Genomic DNA, 27,873 nt, shown 5'->3' on the forward strand with positions numbered 1-27,873 from the left:
AATAACATTTTTAATTTTTGAATAAGCGAATAAATAGAGCGGAAGTCTACATATATTAAAGCAGCTACAGCCGAGTCAACATTGAACGAGGCCTAAAGAAGCTGGAAGCCTCCTCAAAGAGAGGGGGCGCGGCCTATAGGGGAGGCGTGCCCTGTGGGGAGGGGCGTCGCCTCAGCCGCAAGGCGGGGCTCTTAGCAACGGCGGCAGCCCGAGCCCCGCCCTCCTCGCTTCTTCCGTTTCCGTTTTCAGCGCGGGTTGACGTCAGTGCGCCTGCCGGCCTGCGCGTGACGTCAGATCCCGGGCGAGGCGGGCGGGGCCGGGCGGAACGGCGGAGCCGCTGAGGTAACGGGAGGCGAGGCGGGCGAGGCAAGGCGGGAGGCCTCAAAAAAACCGAGGCGGTGGCTCTCCGCTCGCTCCCTTCCCCTTCCCCCGCCTCGGCCTAGGCGGAGGGCTAGTGGGGGGGGGTGTCCCATGCCAGTTGCGCCCCCCCCTCTTAGCCTCGTGGGGGGAGAAAGAGGGGCGGTTGGGGGCGGGGGGAGGGGGGGGAAGGGTCGTGGCTCCTCTACCCGGCAGGGATTCCTGTAACTAACCCGGTTAGTGGGCCTGGTGGGGGGGGGGTTTGAAAAGGATGGGGAGGGCCCGCCACTCCCCCCCCCGCGCCCCATAAGGTGCCTGCCCTCCCTCCTTATGGGTTGGGAGGGGGCTGCTTGGGGTCTAAAGCGCCCCCCCACCCTACGCCCTGCTTTTGAGGAGGGGTCTGCTCTTCAGGCCCTGCTATTCCAGCCCTCCTTTTTAGGGGTGGGTGTGGGGTGCTTCCATGGGGGTGGATGGGGAAAGGGGGCTTCCCTGCACCTAAGTTACCTCCATGGGATGTGTGGGGGTCACCTAAAGCCCCTTCACCATGGGGGAGGGGGCTCCTTCAGGCTGCCCCGCCTGCAGAAAAGGGTGGGGAGGGGTGGGGGGAGAAGGTGCTGCTTTTTTCTTATTTTATTTTATTTTCTTATATTTTATAATATTTCCACTCTGCCTTTGAGAGAATTGTTCTGGGCACGTGCAGAGACCTCTTCTTTTTTAAAAAAAAGGGTGGGGGAAGGTTTTTTCTGTTTTATTTTTTCCATTCTTAAATTTCCACCCTCCCTTTCAGGGCATGTGCAGAATCCTCTCTGCTTTGTAGGTGGGCTTTTTTCTGTTTTATTTCATTCATAAAACGGCCACTTTGCCTTTTAGGGAGTTGCTCTTGGGCATGTGCAGAGAGCCCTTGCTGCTTTGGAGGGTGGGGGTTGTTAGGCTGAGGCTGCTTTTTCTTTTTTCTTTTCTGACTTGTTTTTAATTTATTTATTTCTTAGTCTTAAATTCCCACCATGTCTTTAACTGACTTGCTCCAGGCATGTGCAGAGTCCTCCCTCCAGGTGTGGGGGGGGAGGGGAGGAAGGGAAACAGCTGCCTTTTTTTTTCTTCAGAGTGTTGTATTTTATTCTTAAATTTCCACTTTGCCTTTTTCTCTGACTTGCTCCAGGCATGTGCAAAGAGTCCTTCCTGCTGGTGGGGGGGAAACTGTTTTATTCTTAAATTTCCACCTCTGCCTTTCAATGACTTGCTCTGGGCATGTGCAGAGTTCTCCCTCCTCCAGTCCCCCCCCCTTTTCCCTAAGCCCAGTGAGAGAGAATGCCTGGCTCCCCAAACTCAGCTTATATTTAGGATTTATTTATTATATTCCATATTTATTAAATTCCATTTATTTTTTCTTCATTTTGGGGGGGTATTTTTACACCGCCCATCTCTCCTAAGGGACTCTTTGAATCCTCCTTGGTACTGCTGAGAGAGAGCCCATATTCCTAATTCCCAGTTTGTGCTCCCAAACTCTGGGTCCCACCTTAAGTCTTAATGGCAGAAAAGCTCTTCCATTTCAGAAGCAGGAAAGCTGGCTTCCCCTGGAAATTGCTGAGTTTGGTTTCCATTTTCCCCCCCCTCACTGCTGGCTGGGAGGGGGCCGTTATCCGGCAGCATTTGCAGGGCCGCAGTTATATGCCCTGTGGTGTGCCTCCCTCTCCTCTAATCTCCTTGCGCAAGGACTTTTATTTATCTGTTGCTATTTATAATAAAATTTATATACTGCCATCTCACGGTTTGGGGGCAGCTCTAGGAACATCAACGGGTTCCCTTAGACTCCGTAACAGGCATCCTAAAACTGCTCCAGTCGCCAGAATGGGAATCTTCCAAATCCTCCCTCTGCTCTTCTGCAGAGGTTTTTCAAATTCAGCAACTTCAATATCCAGAATTCCCATGCTTGAACAAAAGAGGGGTAGGGTGGGGGTTGGACTAAAAAACCTCCAAGGTCCCTTCCATATCTCTTATTCTGTTACCCGCTGAATTGAAGGCCACAGTCTTCAAGCGGCTGTGAAAAACACCCCGCTGAAGCCTTTTTCTTAATATTAATTTTTCACATATCTGAACCGCTCATCTCCCTTTACTCTAGCTGGCTGGGGAAGTCCACAGGACTTAAAATTCGCCAAGGTTGAGAAACACTGCTCTACAGTAAAGTGTTACAATATAAAAATATACAGGTAGCCCTCGACTTACGACCACATTGGAGGCCAAAATTTCTGATGCTCAGCGAGACAGCGGTTCAGCAGATTTTTGTCCCACTTTTCTTACCACCATTGTTAAGCGAGTCACTGCAGCTGTTAAGTGAGTCATGTGGTGGTTAAGGGAACCTGGCTTCCCCATTGACTTGGCTTGTCAGAAAGTTGTGAAAGGGGGATATCATGTGACCCCCTGGGATGCTGCAGCTGTCATAAATATGAATCAGATGCCAAGCGTCTTCAGTTTTGATCACTTAACCAGCATTGCAACCGTTGTAGGTGTGAAAACCCAAGTCACTTTTTTTCAGTGCCGTTGTAACTTTGAATGGTCACTAAATGAACTATCATAAGTCAAGGTCCACCTGTATTAAAAAAAAAAGAAAGGCAAGGATGATACGACAATGTTCAAGCTAATTAAAATTTGAAGGGAGAGCTTTCAGGATACTAAACAGCCCCTGGAATGGAATAGAATAGAATAGAATAGAATAGACAGAGTTGGAAGGGACCTTGGAGGTCTTCTAGTCCAACCCCCTGCTTAGGCAGGAAACCCTACGCCATTCCAGACACATGGCTATCCAACATCTTCTTAAAGACTTCTAGTGTTTGGAGAATTCACAACTTCTGGAGGCAAGTTCCAACTGTCAGTAAATTCCTCCTCAGTTCTAAGTTGCTTCTCTCCTTGATTAGTTTCCACCCATTGCTTCTTGTTCTACCCTCAGGTGCCTTGGAGAATAGTTTGACTCCCTCTTCTTTGTGGCAGCCCCTGAGATATTGGAACACTGCTATCATGTCTCCCCTGGTCCTTCTTTTCATTAAACTAGACATACCCAATTCCTGCAACCGTTCTTCATATGTTTGAGCCTCCAGTCCCCTAATACTCTTTGTTGCTCTTCTCTGCACTCTTTCTCCACATCTTTTCTACATCATGGTGACCAAAACTGAATGCAGGATTCCAAATGTGGCCTTCCCAAGGCCTTATAAAGTGGTATTAATCCTCCATGTGATCTTGATTCTCTCCCTCTGTTGATGCAGCCTAGAACTGTGTTGGCTTTTTTGGCAGCTGCTGCACACGGCTGGCTCCTATTTAAATGGTTGTCCACTAGGATTCCAAGATCCCTCTTCACAGTTACTACTGTTGAGCAAGGCACCACCTATGTTGTACCTGTGCATTTCATTTTTCTTGCCTAAATGCCTGCTTCTCTGAGCTTTCCATCCTGAGGGTTTTCATACCTTTCCCAGAAGGCCAGGAGAGTTGGGGCCTGGCCCACCTTTGGGGAGGGGGAGGTGATACTGCCCAGGGCAGGGGCAACAGCAGAGAAGGCGCTGTTCCTGGACCCTTGCCAGTTGGAGATATTTAGTTGATGGGCTCTGCAGCATGCCTTCCCTCCCTCCCTCCCTCCCTCCTTGACCAGGTGGGACAACTTGATGTAATGGGAGGAAGACAGTTCCTAGGTAGCCTGGCCCTTTCCATTCTGATAACAATATCTTCAGCTTCTGCTCCTTGTAGGGTGGTTGGTTGATGCTGAAATAATTTCCTTCTCTGGCTTCTATTTCCAATCATCTCTGTTTGCCAGGGCTCCCTGGTGCTCTCTGGGCTTGGTTGTTTTCTTGCAGACATTTTTTTACCCAGCTAAGTAACATCATCAGCGCTAGAAAGGAGTGGAGGTTGGAGGTTGAGGACTGTGGGGTCCTTTGTGCTCCCCGAGCTTTGTGATTTTCTTGCATGTATAAAAACGAGAGCAAACCCCACTGCCTACTATTGGTAGCACTGATGACATTACCTAGCTGGGTAGTGAAACGTCTGCAAGAACACCACCAAGCTCAGAGAGCACCAAGGACCCCTCATTTCAACCCTGAGCTTCAAATATTTTCCTCAATCTCTGTTATTAGCCATCATTGCTTCCTTCAATTTGATCTTCATGCCTTCCACTGTGTGGAATCTTTCCTTCTCAAGACCCAAAACTCTCATCCTATAATACCTTCAACTGCCTTCAACTATCTCTGACCCCATTAATTTTCCTTTTCCCTCCCCGTTAACTAAGTTCCTAGTCCTTTGGGTCTAAGGGTGTTAAATCTTGGATCCATTTGTCAGTTCCTGTGTGTGTGTGTGTGTGTGTGAAAACACCTCAGTGAGCAAATCACTTATCAGACTCCATATCCCTCAGAACAGAAAAGTGAATCACCTGCTAATGAGGCTGTTTTCCTCGTCTTTTCTGGTAGGCCATTATGCCTGTGTGTGTTTGTGTGTAAAATAGCAATAGCACTTAGAATTATACACTGCTTCACAGAGCTTCCCAGCCCCCTCTAAGCAGTTTACAGAGTCATCCTCTTTCCCCCAACAATCTGGGTCCTCATTTTACCCACCTCAGAAGGACGGAAGGCTGAGTCAACCTGGAGACAGTCAGGATCAAACTCCTGGCAGTTGGCAGAGTCAGCCTTCAATGCTGCATTCTAACCACTACTCCATGACTGTCCCTCCCTTCCTTCCTTCCATCCATCCATCCATCCATCCATCCATCCATCCATCCATCCATCTATCCTTCCATCCTGCCTGCCTGCCTACCTACCTACCTACCTACCTAATAGACTTATATGCTGCTTCATAATGCTTTACAGCCGTCTCTAAGCGGTTTACAGTGTCAACGGCCCCCAACAACCCGGGTCCTCTAAATATAAATATATATATGGAATATGTATACGTGTGTGTTTGTGTGTGTAACTTTTTTTTGGCATCCTTCAGTCTCAAAAGACTGGTATCGTGCTCTGGAAAGAGGTCCTAATACAGCATCTGGTGTGTGTGTGTGTGTGTGTGTGTGTGTGTGTGTGTGTGCCTGTGTATCATACCCATATACATACACTTGTAGAATGGAGTAAACCTTTTAGCTGGACGTCTGCTGGCAGAGGGGGAACTCTGGGAATTGAGAATTAAAGTCCACCTTCACTTCTCTTGAGCTACCCTCTCTCTCTGGCAAAGTGAGCTTAATTAAGAGAGCGCCCTAAATGGACGGTGACTCAGGTGATTGTCTAGAGACAGCTGTGGCTCCGAACTCCTGAGTAAAACCGTCTCCTTTCTCGATCGATTTTTTTCTTTAGAAAATGGCCGTGAACGTGTACTCCACCTCTGTGACGAGTGATAACCTAAGCCGCCATGACATGCTCGCCTGGATCAACGAGTCGTTACAACTAACTTTAACCAAGATAGAGCAACTCTGTTCAGGTAAGAAGACCCCCACCCCCACCCCCCGAGATCGGAAGAGCCTCCTCCGTTCCATGCCTTCGCTCATCACTGTTCCTCCTTTTCAGCTGTCGGGAAGGGAAATGGGCCCACTCTGGTGGGAAGTTGCTTGCCTTCTGTCTTAACTGTACATTTGTTTTATCAAACTTGCATCTATCCAGCTCACCAAAGTACTGCCTTTGTATCCTTGGCCCAGTCTTCTTGAAATTTCCACTTTATTTATTCATTCATTTATTCATTCATTCATTCATTCATTCATTCATTCTTGAAATTTCCCATTCATTCATTCATTCATTCATTCATTCATTCATTCATTCTTGAAATTTCCAATTCATTCATTCATTCATTCATTCATTCATTCATTCATTCATTCATTCATTCATTCATTCATTCGACTTATATACTGCTTCATAGGGCTTTCAGCCTTCTCTAAGCGGTTTACAAATTTTTTTAGCAAATTGAGTCAGCATATCGTCCCCACAATCCGGGTCCTCATTTCACCCACCTCGGAAGCATGGAAGGCTGAGTCAACCCTGAGCCGGTGAGATTAGAACTGCCAAACTGCAGTTAGCAGTCAGCTGAAGTGGCCTGCAGTACTGCACCCTAACCACTGCGCCACCTCGGCTCTATGAATAACAGAATTATTTGAATGTTTTGAATGCTTACTAGGCCTTCCTAGGGAGTAGAAGGAGATTCTACCTGTACCACTTTTTTTTGGGGGGGGGGTGTACCTTAAGTGTGTTTTTAACTTTCTATGCAGTTGTGTTCTTTAAATGTCTCATTTGGGCAAAATGGTGGAGAGCTGAATAGCAATAGCCCTTAGACTTATATACTGCTTCACAAGTTGCTTTATTGCCTTCTCTAAGCTGTTTCCAGAGCCTCTTGTCCCCCAACAATCTGGGTCCTCATTTTACTGGCCGTGGAAAGATGGAAGGCTGAGTCAACCCTTGAACCAGTCAGGATCGAACCCCTGACTGAGAACCCCAGTTTGTCTGCAATACTTTTAATTAGAATAACAGAGTTGGAAGAGAGGTCTTAACAACCACGTGAATAGAATAGAATAGAACAGAACAGAATAGAATGGAAGACCTTGGAGGTCTTCTAGTCCAACCCCCTGCTTCTGCAGGAAACCCTGTACGATCCCAGACAGATGGCTCTCCAATCTCTTCTTCAAAGCCTCCAGCGTCGGAGCGTTCACAACTTCTGGTGGCCGGCTGTTCCACTGGCCGATTGTTCTGGCTGTCAGAAAATTTCTCCTTAATTCCAGGTTGCTTCTCTCCTTGATTAGTTTCCATCTGTTGCTTCTTGTTTTCTGGTGCTTTGGAAAATAGGTTGGACACCCCCACCCCCCTTTCCTCTTTGTGGCAGCCCCTCCAATACTGGACGACTGGTATCCTGTGCCCCCCCTTGTCCTTTTTTTTCTCTAGACTGGCCATACCCAATTCCTCCAACTGTTCTTCTTATGTTTTAGCTTTCAGTCTCCCTAAACATCTTTGTTGCTCTTCTCTGCGCTTCTCATTTCCCTCCTGTATCTGAATATTTGGAAACTCTTTATAAAACAGAGCCTCGGACTGCGCAGAAGGGAAGGCTGTGGGAGCTGTTGTTTCGCACTGGTCCCAGTGGAAGGGCGGCAGTGTTTGTCCTACTGAGGGAGCCTCCTTCCTTGCGATGAAACCTCGGAGGAAATGAGCCTGCAGTAGCCACAGCAACCTTGCAGGCTTTTTAAATCTACTGTTTTAAAATACAGTGCAGAAAGGATTGCAGGTTGTCCTCGACTTACGACCACAGTTGAGCTTAAGCAAAACGATTGTTAAGTGGGTTTTGCCCCATTTTACGACCTTTCTCACCCGTTAAGCAAATCCCTGCAATTGTTAATGATACGGTCGTTAAGCGAATCTGGCTTCTCCCTCGACCTTGCTTGTCGGAAAGTCGCAAAAGGGGATCACGTGACCCCAGGGCGCTGTGACCGCCGTAAATATGAGTCAGTTGTCAAATCGTCTACATTGTGATCATGGGACCACGGGGATGCTGCAGTGGTTATAGGTGTGAAAAACGGTCATAAGTCACTTTTCCCAGTGCCGTTGTTAACTTCAGACGGTCACTAAATGAACGGTTGTTAAGTCAAAGACACTAGTCCTAAAAGAAAAAAAAAATCAGTTTTAGGTTCACCGTAAGCAGCTTCTGCACTGCAACACGAATCAGATCCCAAATATTTCTTTGCTTTATCACAAGCCTGCCCAAAAGTTAACATTCCCAACGGTGAATGGTCGCTAAATGGATGGTTGTAGGTCAAGGACTCCCTGCAATCCATAGGAGTGCGCCAACTGTGTTGCCTTGAAACTCTTTTGAGCCCTTCCCTTTCAGGGAAGGTGTCTGTTGAGATTCTCGGTCATCCAGGTCAGGATTGCCCCAAAGATGCTTTTTCCAGCTGGACTTTCTAGGTTTTTCCTGGAAGACTTTTCGCTTCTCATCCCAGAAGCTTCTTCAGTTCCGCCTGAATGGTGGCGGATGCAAGGATTTATATTCCTTGCAGTCCTCTGGTCGTTAGTCCTCTCTCTGAGGGCTTATATGTGCCCTCAGGGTGCCCTGTATCAGCGTTCAAATGGGTGTGCACCTCCTTGGAACTTCACTTTTCAATTAATAGCAGTTAGCAATAGCAGTTAGACTTATATACCGCTTCGTAGGGCTTTCAGCCCTCTCTAAGCGGTTTACAGAGTCAGCATATCGCCCCCAACAACAATCCGGGTCCACATTTCACCCACCTCGGAAGGATGGAAGGCTGAGTCAACCCTGAGCCAGTGAGATTAGAACCGCTGAACTGCAGATAACAGTCAGCTGAAGTGGCCTGCAGTACTGCACCCTAACCACTGTGCCACCTCGGCTCTATTTCTCCCTCATTGTGAAACTGGTGTTTCGAGTTCCACGCTTACTATTTCAAGCGTTTTGAAAGTGTTTAAGCTGAAAACTCTTCCAACACGCTCTCAAAACAGCCTGATTTGCAAAATAAGACATGGAGACTCTGGAAAGAGTGCAGAGAAGAGCAACCAGGATAATTAGGGGACTGGAGGCTAAAACATAGGAAGAATGGTTGCAGGAAATGGGTAGGTCTAGTTTAATGAAAAGAAGGATCAGGGGAGACAGGAGAGCAGTCTTCCAATATTTGAGGGGCTGCCCCAGAGAGGAAGGGGGTCAAGCTATTTCCTAAAGCACCTGAAGGCCAGACAGGGAATAATGGATGGAAACTGACTAAGGAGGAACTTTCTGACAGTGGGAACTATCAACCCATGGAAGAGAAGTTCCCTTCGGAAGTAGTGGGAGTTTCATCCCTGGAGAGATGGGCTGCCATCGGTCAGAAATGGTGTCGGGTCTCCTGCTTGGCTTGGGGGAGGGGGGGTTGGACTAGATGACCTCCAAAGTTACTTCCAATTCTGTTATTCAATCTTTCTCAGAGCCCTTTCCTGTTCCTTTCAGCAGTTAAAACTTGAGTGACCAGATCCCTGATGTGCCGTTGTAATCTGCTTCCTTTTAATTACTCATCTCACCTAACCCCTTGCACAAGGCCAAGACCTGACATGTGATGTCCTTCGGCTTATAACCTGAATTGAGCCCCAAAATTTCTGTACAGGTAGTCCTCGAATTACAACCACAATTGGTCCCAAAATTTCCAGAGCTAAGTAACAGAGTCATTCAGTGAGTTTTGCTCCATTTTAGATGTAGATGTAACTGGGAAAAGATGGTCCTTCAAATAACTGGGAGGAAGCCACGTTGGAGAAGGCCCTTCTTGGTCCCACCAGATGGATGTTCTTAAGTGAGGGGAGCTCCCACTTTGGTTGTGGGTCCCATAACATCCTATATCTCCCCACTTTGTGGAGGTTGGATAGATGTAACTAGGAAAGGATTGTCACTGTAGATATATTCATGAACTGGAATAGGGCTTAGTAACTGGGTCAGCCAATGAGGGCTGTTTGGAAACTGAAGCAGCATTTACTTGTGTGAGCAACAAGGAGACATCAAGGAGCCTGGGCGTGGCTTAGCTGTTCTGTACTAAAGCTCTGAGTCTGTGCTGGGCTTTAAACTAGTCTGCTGCTCTGAACTGAAACTAAAACTGCAACTCCCCTCCTCTGCTTGTGTTTTGCTTGTGTTACGTTGGAAAACCTGCTTTTTGGTATTGTATATTTACTTCATGTGTTTGATATATAAAGAGAAGTTAATGAATCCGGCTGAATCAGTTACCTGTGTCTGCTTTCTGGATTTGATTGCCTGCAACAAACTCGGCCCTTCAAATAACCTTCAACTGGCTCCTTCCCTGCTGTGTGGAGAGTAAGGCAGATAAAAGAATGGCGTCTCTTCTCCTCCTCCAGATTCTCTCCCACCCCACTGTTTGAATCCAGTTCCTCCCACGGATTTCTCCTGCCACGCAGCCTCCCGCAGGAAACAGGATTGGCAGCCACCAAGGAAGTCAGAGATTCTGGTCTTTTGCCCTAAATACCTTTGCTAGGATCCGATGTTCACCAGAATGTTTCTCTCTCTCTCCCTCCCTCCCTCCCTCTCTCTCTCTTGGCCAGGTGCTGCTTATTGTCAGTTTATGGACATGCTCTTCCCAGGTTCCGTCACACTCAAGAAAGTGAAATTCCAAGCAAAGCTGGAGCACGAATACATCCAGAATTACAAGGTCCTACAAGCAGGTTTTAAGCGAATGGGTGTGGACAAAGTAAGTGCTTCAGAACTTTTCAGGGAACGCTGGCAGCTTGGGGGAACTGGCATAATTGGTTCTTTCGGCTGGGGCCTAAGGCGTTCACATTGGTTTATTTTGAATATTTATTCATTTATTTTGAATATCTGTCAGAGGCTAGCATTCCCCCATTCTCGGTTTTCAAATTAATACTTAGTGGCTCAGACGCTGAGCTTGTCGACCGGAAGGTCGGCTGTTCTGCAGTTCGAATCCCTAGTGCTGCGTAACGGAGTGAGCTCCCATTTACTTGTCCCAGCTTCTGCCAACCTAGCACTTTGAAAGCACGTAAAAAATGCAAGTAGAAAAATAGGGACCACCTTTGGTGGGAAGGAAACAGCGTTCCACACGCCTTCGGCGTTGAGTCATGCCGGCCACATGACCACGGAGACGTCTTCGGACAGCGCTGGCTCTTCGGCTTTGAAACGGAGATGAGCACCGCCCCCTAGAGTTGGGAACGACTAGCACATATGTGCGAGGGGAACCTTTACCTTAATACTGGAATGGTTCCCCCCCCCTAGTCTTGTTCAATTTAAACCAGATATATTTCTTTCCACAAAACGGGAATCGTTTTTCAGCTTTATGATCTACCTTTTCCAGGAAAAGCAGCACCTGGTATTTTTGTTTTTTTAACATTGTGTAGCTGAGGTGCCAATCACCTGTATTGCTCAATATAATAAGGTGGGATTTTTATTTTATGAAGTAGGAAAGTATTTTTCTTGTCAAGTTTGCAGTTTGTGCCATATATGCCTGCAGTGACTTGTGGCTCAAAACCAGAGAAGTTAAAAAGGTCCTGACTTTTTTTTCTTCTGGAGGTTTTAATCTTTGTCAAGATATGACTAATAATAAACCTCATGAAAGACTTTTCTATTCCCAGATACTTTGTGCCTGAGTTAAAAACTTCTGCTTGGCTAGTCTCCTTTTCTGTGGAAAGATACTCATCTGAATTTTCAAAAGGTTTATAGCATGTCAATTTAAATTCAGCAGCGTTCATCCGTGCTTCCTTTAAAAATTTTAAATCTCATGTATTCTTTTTATATTTTCATGTTTTATTGTACAACATCTACAGCAGGGGTCCCCAACCGTGGCAACTTTAAGACTTGTGGACTGGAACTCCCAGAATTCTCCAGCCAGGCTGGCTGGAGAATTCTGGGACTTCCAGTCCACAAGTCTTAAAAATTGCCAAGGTTGGAGATTCCTGGCCTAGATTCAAAATGTGAAATACAGAGTTAAATTGTGGGAGTAAAAGAATGCTTATATTTTGCTGCATTGGAATTACTGGAAAGGCAGAAGGAATGTGGGTTTTCATATGCTAATTTCCCCATGAATAGTTTTGACTCACTGCTGTCTTTCACATGCAAATTGGATTTGGGATTTCTGTAAGTCCGCAGCAGCCTTTCTCAAACACTGGAAGATGGGCAGAGTTCAACTCCCAGAATTCCCCCAGCCAGGATCTTAGAATTGCCACGGTTGAGCGAATGCTGGCTGGGGAATTCTGGGAGTTGAAGTCCCGACATCTTCAAGTTGCCAAGGTTGAGAAACACTGCCCTAAACCATTTCAGACAAATGGTTGTCCAATTTCTACCCCATCCTCTGTATTTGGGGGAAGGACCACACACACACACAAAAACCCACAACCCAGACACTGTGTACATTCCAAGGTTTGCCCAAACTTCCTGTTACCTAATTCAATCTTCAATTGCTACAAACTTCCTTAGAAGCGAGAAAGCTAATCTTGGCATTTGCTCAGCCCAAGGTCTTGCAATCCACTGCTATTTAGAAACACAGATTGTTTTTGTAACATCTAGCCTACAAAAACTTCCTCGGAGAAGGTGAAAGCACGCATATTCTTTTCTTGGGTGCAAATACAAGTGTCTTCCCTGTTACAGGCTTGGGGTGTTATTATTCCTACAAAGCGAAACAGCTAGAAGTGGTTTGCTTTTATTTATTTATTTTGGTAAAAGAAATTCATGTCACCCTGGTTTAGGGTTTCCTGCCTAAGCAGGGGGTTTGACTAGAAGACCTCCAAGGTCCCTTCCAACTCCGTCATTCTGTTCAGTGTCTGAATTATTTCCAATATTTTGACACCTTGGGAAATGAAGAAGCAGATCATCTAAAGAAAATTGCAGGACGAAAGAGGTGGAAGAAACTTTAAAATGGCTGAAGTTAAGAAATACGGGTTCCATTAAGTTTCCACCATGTGATCTGGCCTTATACCAAGGTCAATCAATCAGTATAGAGCCGGAGCGGACCCTGGAGGTCATCTAGTCCAACCCCCTGCTGAAGCAGGAAACCCTATGCCATTCTATACTAATGTCTGGCCAGTCTCTTAAAAACTTCCAGTGATGGAGTATTTACAACTTCTGGAGGCGAGTTGTTTCACCGATTAATTGTTCTCACTGTCAGGAAATTCCTCCTTAATTCCAGGTTGCTTCTCTCCTTGATTAGTTTCCATCCATCGCTGCTTCTCCTGCCTTCTCCTGACTAAACCATCATCCTACATTTTCTTGGCTAACCACATGCCAGGGTCCTGAGGGAAGAAATGCAATTTGATCTTTCAGTGGCGTGTTGTAAAAAATCTTTTTTTTTCTGGAGGAATATATAATTTCCAAATCATTCAAAGATATAAATCCACTCTGTTCTGCTTTGGGGAGACTTCCCTGTCTCTCCCTCCCTCTGGCTAAGGGCGGGGGTGGGGGGGTGGACTAGAAGCCCTCCTAGGTCCCTTCCAGCCCCATAATTCTGTGTCTCTTTCTATCCCACTTAGAAAAGGGTCAGGGAAGGACAGCGAAGATGGATCAGAGAATTAAGAACTAAGCTGTGGGAAGAGAGATTAAAAGGTTTAAGAGTCTGTTACCTCAACCCAAGAGAGATGGAATGGCAGTCTTAAATGTTGGCAAGGAATTCAAACAGAATTTCAGAACGTTCTTTAGGATCCTATCCTGCACGGCATAGGACAATGAATTTAAGAACCAGGAAGCTATAGGCAGTCCTTGACTTATGACCATATTTAGAATAGAATAGCAGAGTTGGAAGGGACCTTGGAGGTCTTCTAGTCCAACCCCCTGCCTAGGCAGGAAACCCTATACCGTTTCAGACAAATGGCTATCCAGCATCTTCTTAAAGACTTCCAGTGTTGGGGCATTCACAACTTCTGGAGGCAACTTCTGTTCCACTGATTAATTGTTCTCACTGTCAGGAAATTCCTCCTCACTTCTAAGTTGCTTCTCTCCTTGATTAGTTTCCACCCATTGTTTCTTCTGCTGCCCTCAGGTGCCTTGGAGAATAGCTTGACTCCCTCTTCTTTGTGGCAGCCCCTGAGATATTGGAAGACTGCTATCATGTCTCCCCTGGTCCTTCTTTTCATTAAACTAGACATCCCCAGTTCCTGCAACCGTTCTTCATATGTTTGAGCCTCCAGTCCCCTAATCGTCTTTCTTGCTCTTCTCTGCAATCTTTCCAGAGTCTCCACATCTTTTTTACATCGTGGCAACCAAAACTGGATGCAGATATTCCAAGTGTGGCCTTATAAAGTGGTATTAACCCTTCACGTGATCTTGATTCTCTCCCTCTGCTGATGCAGCCTAGAATGGTGTTGGCTTTTTTGGCAGCTGCTGCACACGGCTGGCTCCTATTTAAATGGTTGTCCACTAGGACTCCAAGATCCCTTTCACAGTTACTATTACTGAGCAAGGCACCACCTATACTGTATCTGTGCATTTCGTTTTTCTTGCCTAAATGTAGAACCTGATTCTTTTCACCATTGAATTTCAGCCCAATTAAGCCCAAAATCTCACACCCCCCCCCCCGGATCTCAGTAGGGTTTGACCAGACATCTGTCCGCATGTTTTGATTTGGACTCCTGCCCTGAGCAGGGTGGGTGGGTGGGTGCTGGAAGGGTTCCAACATCCACTTCCCACTCTTAAGATTTTATGAATTACAATCATTCGGCCATATGAATAGTCTTCTGTAAAGCTTTTGTTGATGCTTAAGTTTTAAATAAGAAGATCTGGAAATAAAAACAAAACACTGACTTTTAAATGTTTTGTCCATCACTTCAAAAGTGTAACTTAAACATCACAATCACTCCTCAAATATTTTGGGATGTTTTAAAAACCTTCATCCCTGTGGTTTGGGACCAGCTCCTGGTGCCAGGTCAACAAAGCTATTTTAGGTTGGAAACGAAGTAAACCCCTGGTCGCTAAGCGGCTGGTCGCAAGTCGAGGACTACCTGTTTTGCTTTTAGAAACCTCTCTGCTAGAATTCTGGAATACATTTCTCGCCCGGGCTAAACATCTTTATCCTCTCTCCTCAGATAATACCTGTGGACAAATTAGTGAAAGGGAAATTCCAAGACAATTTCGAATTTGTTCAGTGGTTCAAGAAATTCTTTGATGCCAATTATGACGGAAAGGACTACGACCCCGTGGCAGCTCGGCAAGGCCAGGAGTCGTGCCCCGTCCCAACTCTGGTGGTCCCGATGCTGAACAAACCTAAGAAGAACCTCGGCTCCGGTGGCACAGGTAAGAGAGAGACTTTGCGCCAGGCACTGTGGGTGCCTGGAAGTTCTAGTGCTCTGCCCTGGGCCAGCTCTGCTCTTTGGGGATGATGGGACAAGCAGTCCCAATGTCAGGGTTCCAAATAGCATCCAGAATTAAATCAGAGTCCGAGGCAAAGTATTGCTCAAAGTTCCAATTAAGAGAGCCACGTTGGCACATCTGGGGAAACCCGAATCTGAAAGCTTCCCGGTTTTCCCCACCCAGTTGAAAGTTCAAGATTTTGTCACCCACTCCCCACCTTACACCCACAAGTCCATCCCATGGCCCAATCTCCCACTGCCACGCTGGCAGTTCCATCCGGTTCCGGTCAGGTGCGGAGGTGCAGAGACAAAGGATGACCTTGGCTTTCTAGAAAGAATGTTGTTATGGCTACATAGCATCTAACTCTGTATAATCCCCCCTCCCGTTTCCCACCATAGAGAATGCCTAGCAGAAGAATAGAAAGTGTGGCAGGCCAAAGGCCCAAAAGGAAAGAGGGCTGCAGGCCTGAAACCCCAACATCCGGGGAGGCCCAGGAAGGGAACATCCCTGTTGCCATAGGCAGCATCTCAGGCCTTCTTTGTGCCGTGGCATGTGTTTGGTGGCGTCGCCCGCCAGATTTATAAGAGCCGAGGTGGCGCAGTGGTTAAATGCAGCACTGCAGGCTACTTCAGCTGACTGTTATCTGCAGTTCGGCGGTTCTAATCTCACCGGCTCAGGGTTGACTCAGCCTTCCATCCTTCCGAGGTGGGTAAAATGAGGACCCGGATTGTTGTTGGGGGCAATATGCTGACTCTGTAAACCGCTTAGAGAGGGCTGAAAGCCCTATGAAGCGGTATATAAGTCTTAACTGCTATTGCTATTTGAAGCGACACGTGGCAAAATGTGCAAGTTTATCCTGACAGAGGTGAGGAGGTGATTTGATTGAAAGGCCACATCTGTCAGATTTGCCACCGCTGAAGGCTCCACGAAGAAATGATCCTTGGCTCCTTTTGTTGGGGAAGATGTGCCCCATTTCCCTGAAAATAATATCATGAAAATGAGCCCCAGCATTTTCTTTACGTCTGTGCCGAATATAAGCCATGCCTCCCAAAATAAGCCCTACTTAAGAGCCCGGCACAGCTGCCCACCCACCCATTCCGCCCGGATGCTGGCGGTGCCCTTGACACGAGGTGAGGCAGTGGTGGAGCTGCTCCATGCGCCCTGCAAATGGCTTACCTTACCTGTTGCACATGGCTGCTGGTGTCCGGCCATCCACACTGGACACCAGCAGCCATGTGCAACAGGAGCCCAAGTGAGCCCTGAGCCACACCTCCTGCTTGCTGGTGGCCACAACGGAGCAGGAGGCCGAGTGGTGCGTTGGTGCTGTGGCCGCATGAGGTCAGGGCATGGATGGGCTCGGTGTGGGGGCCCCGAGGTCAACCAGTGCGGGGCATGTGGGGCAGCTCCAGTCCAGCCGTGCGACGGCAGCACTAGAACTCCGCATGGACTCTTGGCCCTATGGAATCAGCTACCCCCAGAGATCCGGACCCTCCCCACTCTCATGGCCTTCCGAAAAGCTATTAAAACCTGGCTATTCCGGCAGGCCTGGGGCTGTTGACCTCTGGATTGTGGTCCAGCCCCACTTAGACTGGGTGCATGTTGTGTTTTTTCTTTTTTTAATCTGCTGTGTTATTTGTTTTTAAGCTTTCTTAATATTTTTATTTTGGTAAGCCGCCCGGACTCCTCCGGGATTGGGCGGCCTATAAATTTAATAAATAATAGACTCACGCTCTGCCCCGAGAAAGCAGAAGTCTCCCTCCAGGACATGGGGAAAAATAAGACAACACCACCACCCCTAGAAATAAGATCAAGTGCAGTGTTTCTCAACCTTGGCAACTTGAAGATGTCCGGACTTCAAGTCCCAGAATTCCCCAGCCAGCGAATGCTGGCTGGGGAATTCTGGGAATTGAAGTCCGGACATCTTCAAGTTGCCAAGGTTGAGAAATACTGCTCTAGTTCTTATTTTGGAGCCCAAAAGAAAATAAGATCCGGTTTTATTTCCGGGGAAACACGGGTAGTTTTATCCGAAGCCAAGCGTATTACAGTATAACACAGAATTGAGCGTGTGCCACGATCCCAAAATTCAACTCCGTTACCTGCCTCCTGTCACTGCCCACCCCCCACCCCCAATGCCCAGTCAGGTTCAAGCAAGATGCCACTTCAGGCATAGCTTGGTATGCAGCTGCCGCCTTCCCCCAGCCAAGTGACCTTGAAGCCCTGCCTTGGGGAGAGAGAGAGAGCGAGCGGTTACTTTCGCTTCCCCGTTCTCCCTCCCATCAGCCCACCATTGTTCATCGGAGGAATCTTACAATTAAGACGCCAAGAGAAGAGAATATTTGTATATTTGAGTCTGGCGTCCTTGGATCTCTCTGAGCTTGGAAGTTATCTTGCAGATGTTTTATGACCCAGCTAGATAACATCATTTGTACTAGAAGGGAGTGGGGTAAGTGAAGGAGGGGGAGGAGGAGGAGAGGGATAGGAGAGAGGGGGAAGGGGGAAGATGAGGTGTATAAGGAGGAGTGGTAAGGGGAGAGAGGAGAAGGAGAAAGGAAGGGGAAGTAGAGTAGAAAATGATGGAGGGAAGACAGGATGTAGAAGAGTCGGAAGTAGAGGAGAGAAGAAGATAGGAAGAGAGGGATAGGAGAGAGGGTGAAGGGGGAAGATGAGGTGGGTAAGGGGAGAGAGGAGAAGGAGAAAGTAAGGGGAAGTAGAGTAGTATGGAAGCGGAAATACACCAATGAGAAGAAGAGTGGGAAGCAGAAGAGAGAAGAAAGATGGGAAGAGAGGGATAGGAGAGAGGGTAAGGGGGGAAGATGAGGAGAAGGAGGAGTGGAATGAAGAGAGAGGAGAAGGAGAAAGGAAGGGGAAGTAGAGTAGGAAAGGATGATGGAGGGAAGAAAGGAGGTAGGAGAGAGGTAGAAGAAAGAGGTGTATGGAGAGCAGAAGAGCCAATAATGGGTTTTTATCTTTTTGGGCGTTGATGACAAGAGGAACTTATGTAATTACCACTTAATACAATAGGATACTGGCTATGTAATAGTATACATGTGATTGTATGTTATGAAAATGGAAATAAAAATATGTTTATACAGAAAAAAGAAATAAAGAAAAAAAAATAAAGGAAGTTTTCTTGCAGATGCTGACCCAGCTGGGTAACATCATTTGTACTAGAAGGGAGGGGGGTTAGTGAAGGAGGGGGAGGAGGAGGAGGAGGAGGAGGAGGAGGAGGAGGAGGAGGAGGAGGGCTTGCAGGGTCCTTGGTGCTCTCTGAGCTGGGAAGTTTCCTTGCAGGCGTCTCATTGCACAACTAGGTAACGTCATCAGTGGGAGAAGAGAAATGGGGTTGGCTCTTTGTTGATAAACCTGTGGCTTGTCAGTGGGGGAGCGGTCTTGTTTGTTCCTTAACATCAAGATTGACACTAGACCCAACAATCAAGCTGTGCAGTACTTTCACAATCTAGCCAGTGCAGCCTTCTTCAAAGGCGGGGCGCTTGTGGAGCCTTGCTCAATGAGCAGTGAGAATATTGCTGCTGAACAAAACTCCGCACCGGAGACACGAAGGGCATCCGGCCATCCAACACTCTGCTAGCGCCGTTCAGTTGCCCAGGCTCCACCCCGCAAGAGATTATGGGGGTTATTAAAAGACGACGACGGTGACAATCCGAGATCTTGTAATTGCGAAGGGCTTTTGTGTTTGTGCGTCCCAGTTAGAAGAAAACTTCTCTTTTTGTAGATAACAGTTTTGTGGGAACTTCGGAGCTGAAGGCGGCGAGAGCCGAGTCTCCCCTTTCCTTAAAGAAAACGGCTGCAATCGGTACTAAGTGGGTGGGAGGAGCAACACCTGCCTTTCTCTCTCTCTCTCTCTGTGTCTCTCTGTCTCTCTCTGTCTCTCTCTCTCTGTCTCTCTCTGTGTCTCTGTCTCTCTCTGTGTCTCTGTCTGTCTTTCTGTCTCTGTCTCTCTCTCTGTCTCTGTCTCTCTCTCTGTCTTTCTCTGTCTCTCTCTCTGTCTCTCTCTCTCTGTCTCTCTTTGTCTCTCTCTGTCTCTCTCTTTCTCTGTCTCTCTGTCTCTCTCTCTGTCTCTCTGTCTCTCTCTGTCTCTCTCTTTCTCTGTCTCTCTCTGTCTCTCTGTCTCTCTCTGTGTCTCTCTGTGTCTCTCTCTCTCTGTCTCTGTCTCTCTTTGTCTCTCTGTCTTTCTCTGTCTCTCTTTATCTCTCTGTCTCTGTCTCTCTCTGTCTGTCTCTCTGTCTCTGTCTCTCTCTCTCTGTCTCTCTCTCTCTCTCTGTCTCTCTGTCTCTCTGTCTCTGTCTCTGTGTTTCTCTGTCTCTGTCTCTCTCTCTGTCTCTGTGTTTCTCTGTCTCTCTTTCTCTCTCTCTCTTTGTCTCTCTCTCTGTCTCTCTCTCTGTCTCTCTCTCTGTCTGTCTCTCTGTCTCTCTGTCTCTCTGTCTCTGTCTCTGTGTTTCTCTGTCTCTGTCTCTCTCTCTGTCTCTGTGTTTCTCTGTCTCTCTCTTTCTCTCTCTCTCTTTGTCTCTCTCTCTGTCTCTGTCTCTCTCTCTTTGTCTCTCTCACCTCCTCCTCCTCCTTCCCTTTTGGGCTCTTTTGTAGCACACACCAGGTTGCACGCTTCGGGTGTCGTTCACTTTGGTTGGCAGTGGTGCCGAGGGCCTGCGCCCCACTGCAGAGCATGGCTAACGCGCTTCCTCTCTCTTTCGCAGCCCCAACGAGGCCCATGGTTGCACAGCGAACAACGGTGGCGAACAAACCGGGGCCCCCCATGATCAAAAAGGCTCCTGGGGGAATCGGAGAGGAAGAATCGGCCGAATTGATACAGCAGGTGGGTTTCGGGGAGCGGGTCAGCAGCGATGAATCGGATTTAAACACGTTAACAGAGTTGGGAGGGACCTTGGAGGTCATCTAGCCCAACCCCTCCCAAGCAAAGAGCCGTGTTGGCGAACCTTTCCGGCACTTGAGTGCCGAAACAGGATTGTGCGCATGTGCCGGGAACTGGAAGAGCAGCCGCTTAGTGTGCCAGAAAGATGATCTTCCAGTTTTCGTTGCTTGCATGTGCATTGGCATTCTGGTTTCTGGTGCGCGCATGTGTGTGTGTGAAAATCAGGTGGCCGGTGCGCATGCGAGCGCCGGAAACCGGAAGATCATCTTTCCGGCTTGCTCATGCGCACTTAGCAGCTGCTCTTCCAGTTTCTGGCACACGCCAGCTTGAAAACCTTCTGGCTGGTGCGCTGGATCCCAAACGAGCAACGGCTCACTTGGCTGGAGAGATGGCTCTACGTTCCCCTTCCGGCCCCCATGCCATAGGTTCTCTATCACGGCCCTATAGCATTCCTGACCGATGTGAGTCCAGTCTCTTCTCGAAGGCCTCCAGGGATGAAGCTCCCACAACCTCTGAAGCTTCGGAAGCTTCTCTTCCACGGGTGGATTGTGATGTGGGCAGCTGTGATGTTTCCTGATGGAAATGTCGAACCCCTTTTAATGCTGGATTTAAACCACACGGGTCTCCAAAGGGGTCCAAGGGGGGGGGCAGTGTCTGTTAGCCCCTCTTGGACTTCCGCCAGGGCCGAGGAGTGAGAAGCACACGGTGAGTTGATTGACCTCCAAGTCATGATCCGTTTGGGACTGGGCCGTCCAAACAGCAGATGACCATGGCCACACAGCTCCACCTGTGCGAGTGATGAGCGCTCCCGCTCCCAGGTCAAGCTCCATTTGTGCGAGCATTTGCCGCTGATGTAAATGGAGTGCGTCCTTACATGGGTGCCTGACCCACACAAACACAGAGGGAGAGAGAGAGAGAGAGCGGGAGGGAAGGAGAGAGATAGAGAGAGGGAGGAGAGAGAGAGAGAGAGATCTCTTCCCTCCCCCCTTGCCTGCACTCTGCGCCACCAGGGCTCAGAGAAAGGAAAAAGAAAGGAGAAGAAGGAAGGAAAATGTTTCAGTTGCAATAGCACTTATATACCTCTTCACAGTGCTTAACAGTACTCTTAAGTGGTTTTACAGTCAGCATATCACCTCCAACCATCTGGGTCCTCATTTTATTGACCTTGGAAGGATGGAAGGCGGAGTTGACCTTGAGCTGGTCAGGATTGAACTGCTGGCAGTGAGCAGAGTCAGCCTGCAATCCTGCATTCTAACAACTGGGAGGGAGGGAGGAGGGAAAGTATTTCAATAGCAATCTATATATATATGAAAGCCAAATAATAAATATATATAATTACTTTATTGTCATTGTATGTATATACACACAACGAAATTTGCATAACACCCGGAGACCAGGCCCAACACACATGACAATCCCCAAACACCCCCCACCCACTCACCAAAATTTCCCCACCCCTAAACCACCCAAGCATCCACACAACAGACCAAGTCCTGCTGTCCGACAGCTCACTGATGGTGGCCCTTCAGTTCATTGTTGAGTGCAATTATAGCTGTGGGATAAACACACACCACGAAATCTCCAGAGCCGAAGAGCCTACAAACTTGAAATTCGGCAGGTATGTTCCTCTTGGCTTCTAGGTGCCGGCTAAAAAGGATTTTTCCGAAATGACCACCAGATCATCAGTATTTCTTACGCGGTATTATTTTAACACGCGTCGATGCTAAGGAGATAGACGCTCTACTCCCCCTCCCCACCTGAAAGGGACTCTGTTCCAACTGCCAGTTGTCTTATATGGGCGTGGCTAGCGCGTGAGTCATCCAGCCTGCGGGAGGGAGGGAAGGAAGGAAGGAAAGTGTTTCAATAGCACATATACCGCTTCACAGTGCTTTGCAGTATAGGTCAATGACGACGAACCTTTTCAGCACTGAGTACCGAAACCAGAATGTGCATACATGCGCATGCTTAAAGCACCGGAAATCTGAAGACCAGCTGGCTGGCACGCACATGCCTGTTCTTTGGCTGTTTTTCAGACCATTTTGAAGCCTTTTTGGGGGCCAAATATGGCCAGATAATGTTCTCAAAACAGCGCAAAAATGGCCTAAAAACGATCTGAAAAACAGCCTAAAATGGCCCAAAATGGGCCAAAAAACAGCCTGAAAAAGGCCTGAAATCAGCCCGAAAATGGCCTCAAAAGTGGCCCCAAAATGGGCTGAAAAACAGCCTGTTTTATGGGCCGTTTTCAGGGCCTTTTCCGGCGCTCCGGCACCTGTGAAGAGCAGCTGGCAATGGCGCACGTGCCCATAGAGAGGGCTCTGTGTGCCACTTCTGGCACGCATGCCATAGGTTCGCCATCACCGGTAGAGGTGCTGAGTCAAATTGCTGGCAGTGAGCAGAATCGGCCTGCAATGCTGCGTTCTTCCCCCCCCCCCCGCGCCCCCAGCGTAACTTTGTACTCCCTGTCAGATCAATGCGTTAAAGATGACTGTGGAAGACTTAGAAAAGGAACGAGATTTCTACTTCGGGAAACTGAGGAACATCGAGCTGATCTGCCAGGAGAACGAAGGCGAAAGTGATCCGGTCCTCCAGAGAATCGTGGAAATCCTTTATGCTACAGATGTAAGTAGGTGGGATCTGGCAGGGGGCGGTCCCTGTTTTGGGCTGGGGGCATCACTATTTATGGGGCCAGCTGTTCCTTCTGCGCACCGTTTTCCCAGGAGGTTCACCTGCACGGATTGAATTGCATTGAATGGACTAACCTGCTTGGTCATTTCCCCCCGTACACAATGACACACGTTGAAATGGAATTCTGATGCACCTCTCTCAGAAGAGAGAAAACACACACACACACTCACTCATTCACTCACTCACTCACCATCCCAAACATGATGATAATGGTAATGTCCCAAAGTGGCTTTTACACGAGGCCACTGGACTTTCTTGTTTTTTCTTTGAAGACGTTTCGCTTTTCATCCGAGAAGCTTCTTCAGCTCTGGCTGGATGGAGGGGAAGGGAAGGATTTATACTCCTTGCAGACAAAGCTGGTCATTTGCATCCTTTTAAGAGGGTCATTGAGGCCACTTGGAGCTTTACCTGTGTCCTCAGGGTCACCTGAGTGGTGCAAATGGTTCATGTAGTCTGCAATTTTTCCTCTGGAAGTCTATTCCTTCTCCCACCCCATTCCAAGGGTCTTCATCCCAAATTGCGTAGCTAAAAGTCTGTAGAGATTCTCCGACATCCAGGAGTAGGAACGGATTTTCAGAGAAAAAGATTGCAGGAACCATTTGCACCACTCAGGTGACCCCAAGGACACAAATGAGCCTCCAAGTGGCCTCAATGACCCTCTAAAGGGTGCAAATGACCAGCTGTCTGCAAGGAATATAAATCCTTCCATTGGCTGAGAATCTCTACAGAATAATGATAATTATGATTACAGTAATAACAATTATAACAGCACCAGAAGAACTGAGGAAGGTTCTTGAATGAAAAGCGAAACGTTTTCAAGGAAAAAAGAAATCCAAGAAAGTCCAGTTGCCTTTTGGGACATAAAGCACCTTTGTGATTCATTGGAGTGATTTTTGGTTTGCTCCTAATAGAAGCCCTACCCCCCCCCCAAAATAAGCCCCAGTTGAGATAGCCAGCCAGCCAGACACATTTAGTACCGTATTTCCCTGAAAATAAGACCTAACTGGAAAATAACCCCCTAATGCGTCAAATTTTTTTAAAAGAAGAAATTAATATAAGACCCGGTCTTATTTTCGGGGCGAAACACAGATAGCAGAGTTGTAAGGGACCTTGGAGGTCTTGTAGTCCAACCCCTGGCTCAAGCAGAAGACCCACTCCAGACAAGTGGCCCTCCAATGAATTCTTAAAATTTTTCCGTGATGAAGCATCCATAATTTTTTATTCTGTTCTGTACCTATTCTATTCTATTCTATTCTATTCTATTCTATTCTATTTCATATTCTATTCTATTTCATATTCTATTCCATTCCATATTCTATTCTATTTCATATTCTATTCTATTCCATTCCATTCCATATTCCATATCTATTATTCTATTTTATTCTATTCCATTCCATATTCCATATCTATTCCAATTCTATTCCATTCCATTCTATTCTATTCTATTTCATATTCTATTCTATTCTATTCTAAACTCTCCCATTCCATTCCATATTCTATTCCATATTCCATATCTACTCCACGTCTATTCCATTCTGTTCCTATTCCTATTCTATATCCTATTCTATATCTTATCCGCTATCCCTGTGATGGGGAACCTATGGCGGAAGTGGCACGCAGAGCTGTCGCTCGTTGCTCTTCTGGGTTCTGGGGCGCCCGCCAGCTGCTCTTCACATGCGCAGGAGTGCCAGAAACTGGAAGCGCAACCGCCCGGTGCGTTTGCACATGTTGGGAAGATGACCTTCCAGTTTCCAGCGTGTGCATGCGCACTGGCCAGATGGCTTTTCGCATAGGCGCCAGAAACTAGAAGACCAGACGGTGAAAAAGGTTCGCCAACACTGCCCTCTCCCGTCTCCTGGAGGAAAGCCCTTCCACTGAATAACAGAAGCTGGGAGGGACCTTGGAGGTCATTTAGACCAACCCCCTGCTCGAACAGGAGATCCTATACTATTTCAGACGAGTGGCTGTCCAGTCTCTTCTCGAAAGCCTCCAGTGATGGAGCAGCCGCAACCTCTGGAGGCAACTTCTCTCCCGCTGATCGTTCACACGCCATGTTTCCCTCCCGCCGTTCCATCCCCGGAGAAGGAAGCCGCTACCCGCATAAACCCCTCCTCCGCAGCCGCGCTTCTTTGTATTTTCCCAACCCCGATTCTGCTTCTCTCGCAGGAAGGCTTCGTGATACCCGACGAAGGAGCCCCCCCGGAGGACCAGGAGGAGTATTAAGGGCCCCACCGACGTCGACCAGCCGAGCAGCAGAGTCAGAAGTCCGAAAAAATCTTTGCCCCGATCATGTGCTTATCTGTAAAATACTCTCGTTTTATTCTTAGAGGACTTTAACTGGTTTCTTTTCGAAAAGTAAAAACAAAACAAAACGAAACAAAAAAAAAAAAAAAAAGAGTACCTCTTCAAGTGCACTTTGCGTAAGTTTTACTACTACTTTCCCCCCCTCCCCTCTCCCACACCCTTCCGCTTCCGATGGGTGCGTGTGTGTTTTATTTTTTATTATTATTTCTTCGGTTCCTTTTTTCTTTTTGGAGAGCTCTTTTGCCACTTTTCATAGCGGGACGATATTATCAACATCCTTCTGGTGTTGTTTGGAAGCAAGAGGCCGCAGACTCGGGGCTACGCGGGGGTCGCTCGGTCGGGCCCTTCCACGACGGAGGATTGGCAGTGCGTCGTGTTTGGGGAGGGGTGGGTGGGGAAGCGGGAGAGGCTGCCTAGGGAGTGCAAGGGTGGCCTTTCCACCAGGTGCCCTGTGGGGAGGGGAAGGGGGCGTCGAGAGAACTGGAAAGCGACGGAGGATTTGAGATGCTCTGGTAGGGGAGATTAGAGGTTTCCTGGCTTAGATTGATCAGGGCTGTGAGTTCGGGAGGTCAGGGGCCATGTGGAAGTGGGCCCAGCGTGGCTGAGGATGTGGCAGGAGAATGGACTTTGTAGTCGGCTCGGTGGCAAGGAAGGTGTGAAGCAGGCGTGCCCGAAATCGGCTTCTATGGTTGGTGTAACCTCCAATAAGACCAGGATTGTCCAACTTTTCAACCCTTGAGCGGCTTCAACTCCCAGTCTGACAATGGTTGAAAAGTTGCAAAAGTTGGACATACCCGATTAAGATCCTCACCTGAATCTCCTCCTCCACCTCTTAGCTCCATCTCTGCCCCCCCCCAAAATGCGGGGCCAGTCTCTTCCTCTCTGCCCCCCTCTCTCTGCTTCCAAACCAACCCTGTTATCCTCAACAAACAAACTCCGTTTTGGGATTCCCTTCTCACCAAACTAAGATAGTTTCAACAAGGATGCTGGATCCAAAAGCATCGGAGAAGGTTGTAACACTCAACTCTTACTCGACTGGATTCGCTAGTCGGTTTTTGCCGCCTGCGTCGAGAGATGCCTGGGTGGGCGGGCCACACCTCCTTTGCCAGGGCCTCCCCTCAAGTTACCTGCGCAGGTGCGTGCAGAGGACCGGTGGGGGAGAAAAAAAGAGAAATCGCGTATTAAATAGGCGAGCCGAAGTTGCCGGAGATAATCAGAGCGTTCCGGTGAATTTTTGATTATTGCAGTATTCTGTGTTTGACCCTCTCCCCCTCCCTCCCCTCCCCTCCCCAATGGCTGCTCCTTGGGGAGGGGGCTTTCGGAGGTTTGGGACACCCCCTCCCCACAATCCCACCCCTCATTCCCTCCCCTCGCCCACAGCAAAGACTAAGCTTCCGGCTTGGTGCGTTCCTTTTGTCCGTTTGCTTCTGGTGGTTGTGTGTGTGTGTCTCGATGTGTGTAGAAAAGCAGAGTTAACGGTAACTTGTTGTGTAGTGCATGATTTCCTTATGACAATTCGGCGGGAGACCCATGTTTTGGACGAATGCCAAAAAAAGAAAAGAAAAAAAGGAAAGGGAAAGAAAGAAAGAAAGAAAAAAAAAAGAAAGCCATTATTTAAAACATCAGAGGTGCTGTTTCTCTTGTGTGGCCTTCTAAAATACCTGTTTTTTGCCCTACAACGATAATTCAAAACCAGACTCCTTTTGACAGGGTTTTTTTCTACTTTTAAAACGGTTTCTAAATAAAGTTCTGTTATTTCAAGACGGTGGCGTCTCCTGGAGTCTCGTGTTCCTTGCCGGGGGTGTTTATTTTATTCCTCCTCCAGGCCCCCTTTTCCTTGCAACGTCCAAGTTCTCCGTCCGTTTTTTTGGCCTGCTGTGTTTTCGCACCGCCTGGGGTTCTAGTTCGCACCGGGATGTGTGGTCCTCCGGCAGCTTTGGGGTGGATTCGAAGCCACTTTGCTCCACCTCTCAAAGGCACCCGATTAGAAAGTGGGAGACGGTGAGCTCTAGTCCTTCTGCCTCAGCCCTGAAAGCCAGTTGGGTGATTGGGCCAATCCACAGGAGGTTGTGAGTTCTAGTCCCACCTTAGGCATGAAAACTAGTTGGGTGACTGTGGGCCAATCCACAGGAGACTGGGAGTTCTAGTGCCACCTTAGGCATGAAAGCTAGTTGGGTGACTGTGGGCCAATCCACAGGAGATTGTGAGTTCTAGTCCCATTTTAACATGGCTGGGTCGCTTTGGGTCAATGGCCAGGAGACTGGCAGTTCTAGTGCCACCTTAGGCATGAAAGCTAGTTGGGTGACTGTGGGCCAATCACCAGGAGATTGTGAGTTCTAGTCCCATTTTAACATGGCTGGGTCGCTTTGGGTCAATGGCCAGGAGACTGGGAGTTCTAGTGCCACCTTAGGCATGAAAGCTAGTTGGGTGACTGTGGGCCAATCACCAGGAGATTGTGAGTTCTAGTCCCATTTTAACATGGCTGGGTCGCTTTGGGTCAATGGCCAGGAGACTGGGAGTTCTAGTGCCACCTTAGGCATGAAAGCTAGTTGGGTGACTGTGGGCCAATCCACAGGAGACTGGGAGTTCTAGTGCCACCTTAGGCATGAAAGCTAGTTGGGTGACTCTGGGCCAATCACCAGGAGATTGTGAGTTCTAGTCCCATCTTAACATGGCTGGATCGCTTTGGGTCAATGGCCAGGAGACGGTGAGTTCTAGTCCCATCTTAGGCACAAAAGCCAACGGGTAGAGACGGAGTTCAAATCCTGCCTTAGGCCTGTGAGCAGGGATGGGATTCTATCGGTTTGGATCGGTCCGGGTGAACTGGTAGCTCCGACTATCAGCTGCCTCCCCCCCCCCCCGGACACTAT

The 27,873-nt window shown here is 48.0% G+C and overlaps 1 protein-coding gene across 1 annotated transcript; it reads left to right on the top strand.

The window, feature by feature from the left end:
- The first annotated feature begins 242 nt into the window (after positions 1-242).
- MAPRE1 (microtubule associated protein RP/EB family member 1) lies at positions 243-26,766 on the top strand. Its single transcript, XM_087703177.1, has 7 exons — positions 243-342; positions 5,676-5,799; positions 10,383-10,528; positions 14,862-15,069; positions 19,839-19,957; positions 22,481-22,633; positions 24,866-26,766. Exons 2-7 carry the CDS (start codon positions 5,679-5,681, stop codon positions 24,920-24,922), a joined length of 804 nt encoding a protein of 267 aa, XP_087559303.1. The 5' UTR covers positions 243-342; positions 5,676-5,678; the 3' UTR covers positions 24,923-26,766.
- The last annotated feature ends 1,107 nt before the right edge of the window (positions 26,767-27,873 follow it).

The sequence above is a fragment of the Thamnophis sirtalis genome, unplaced genomic scaffold (genome assembly GCF_051295495.1).
Source record: "Thamnophis sirtalis isolate CommonGarterSnake01/CBP01778 unplaced genomic scaffold, rThaSir2_p1.2 scaffold_43, whole genome shotgun sequence".
Lineage (NCBI taxonomy): Eukaryota > Metazoa > Chordata > Lepidosauria > Squamata > Natricidae > Thamnophis > Thamnophis sirtalis.

Coding starts and splice junctions, on each gene's coding strand:
- MAPRE1 (XM_087703177.1), top strand. CDS start 5,679: ATGGCCGTGAACGTGTACTCCACCTCTGTGACGAGTGATAACCTAAGC. Junction 19,958..22,480: donor CGGCCGAATTGATACAGCAG/GTGGGTTTCGGG, acceptor ACTCCCTGTCAG/ATCAATGCGTTAAAGATGAC. Junction 22,634..24,865: donor AAATCCTTTATGCTACAGAT/GTAAGTAGGTGG, acceptor CTTCTCTCGCAG/GAAGGCTTCGTGATACCCGA.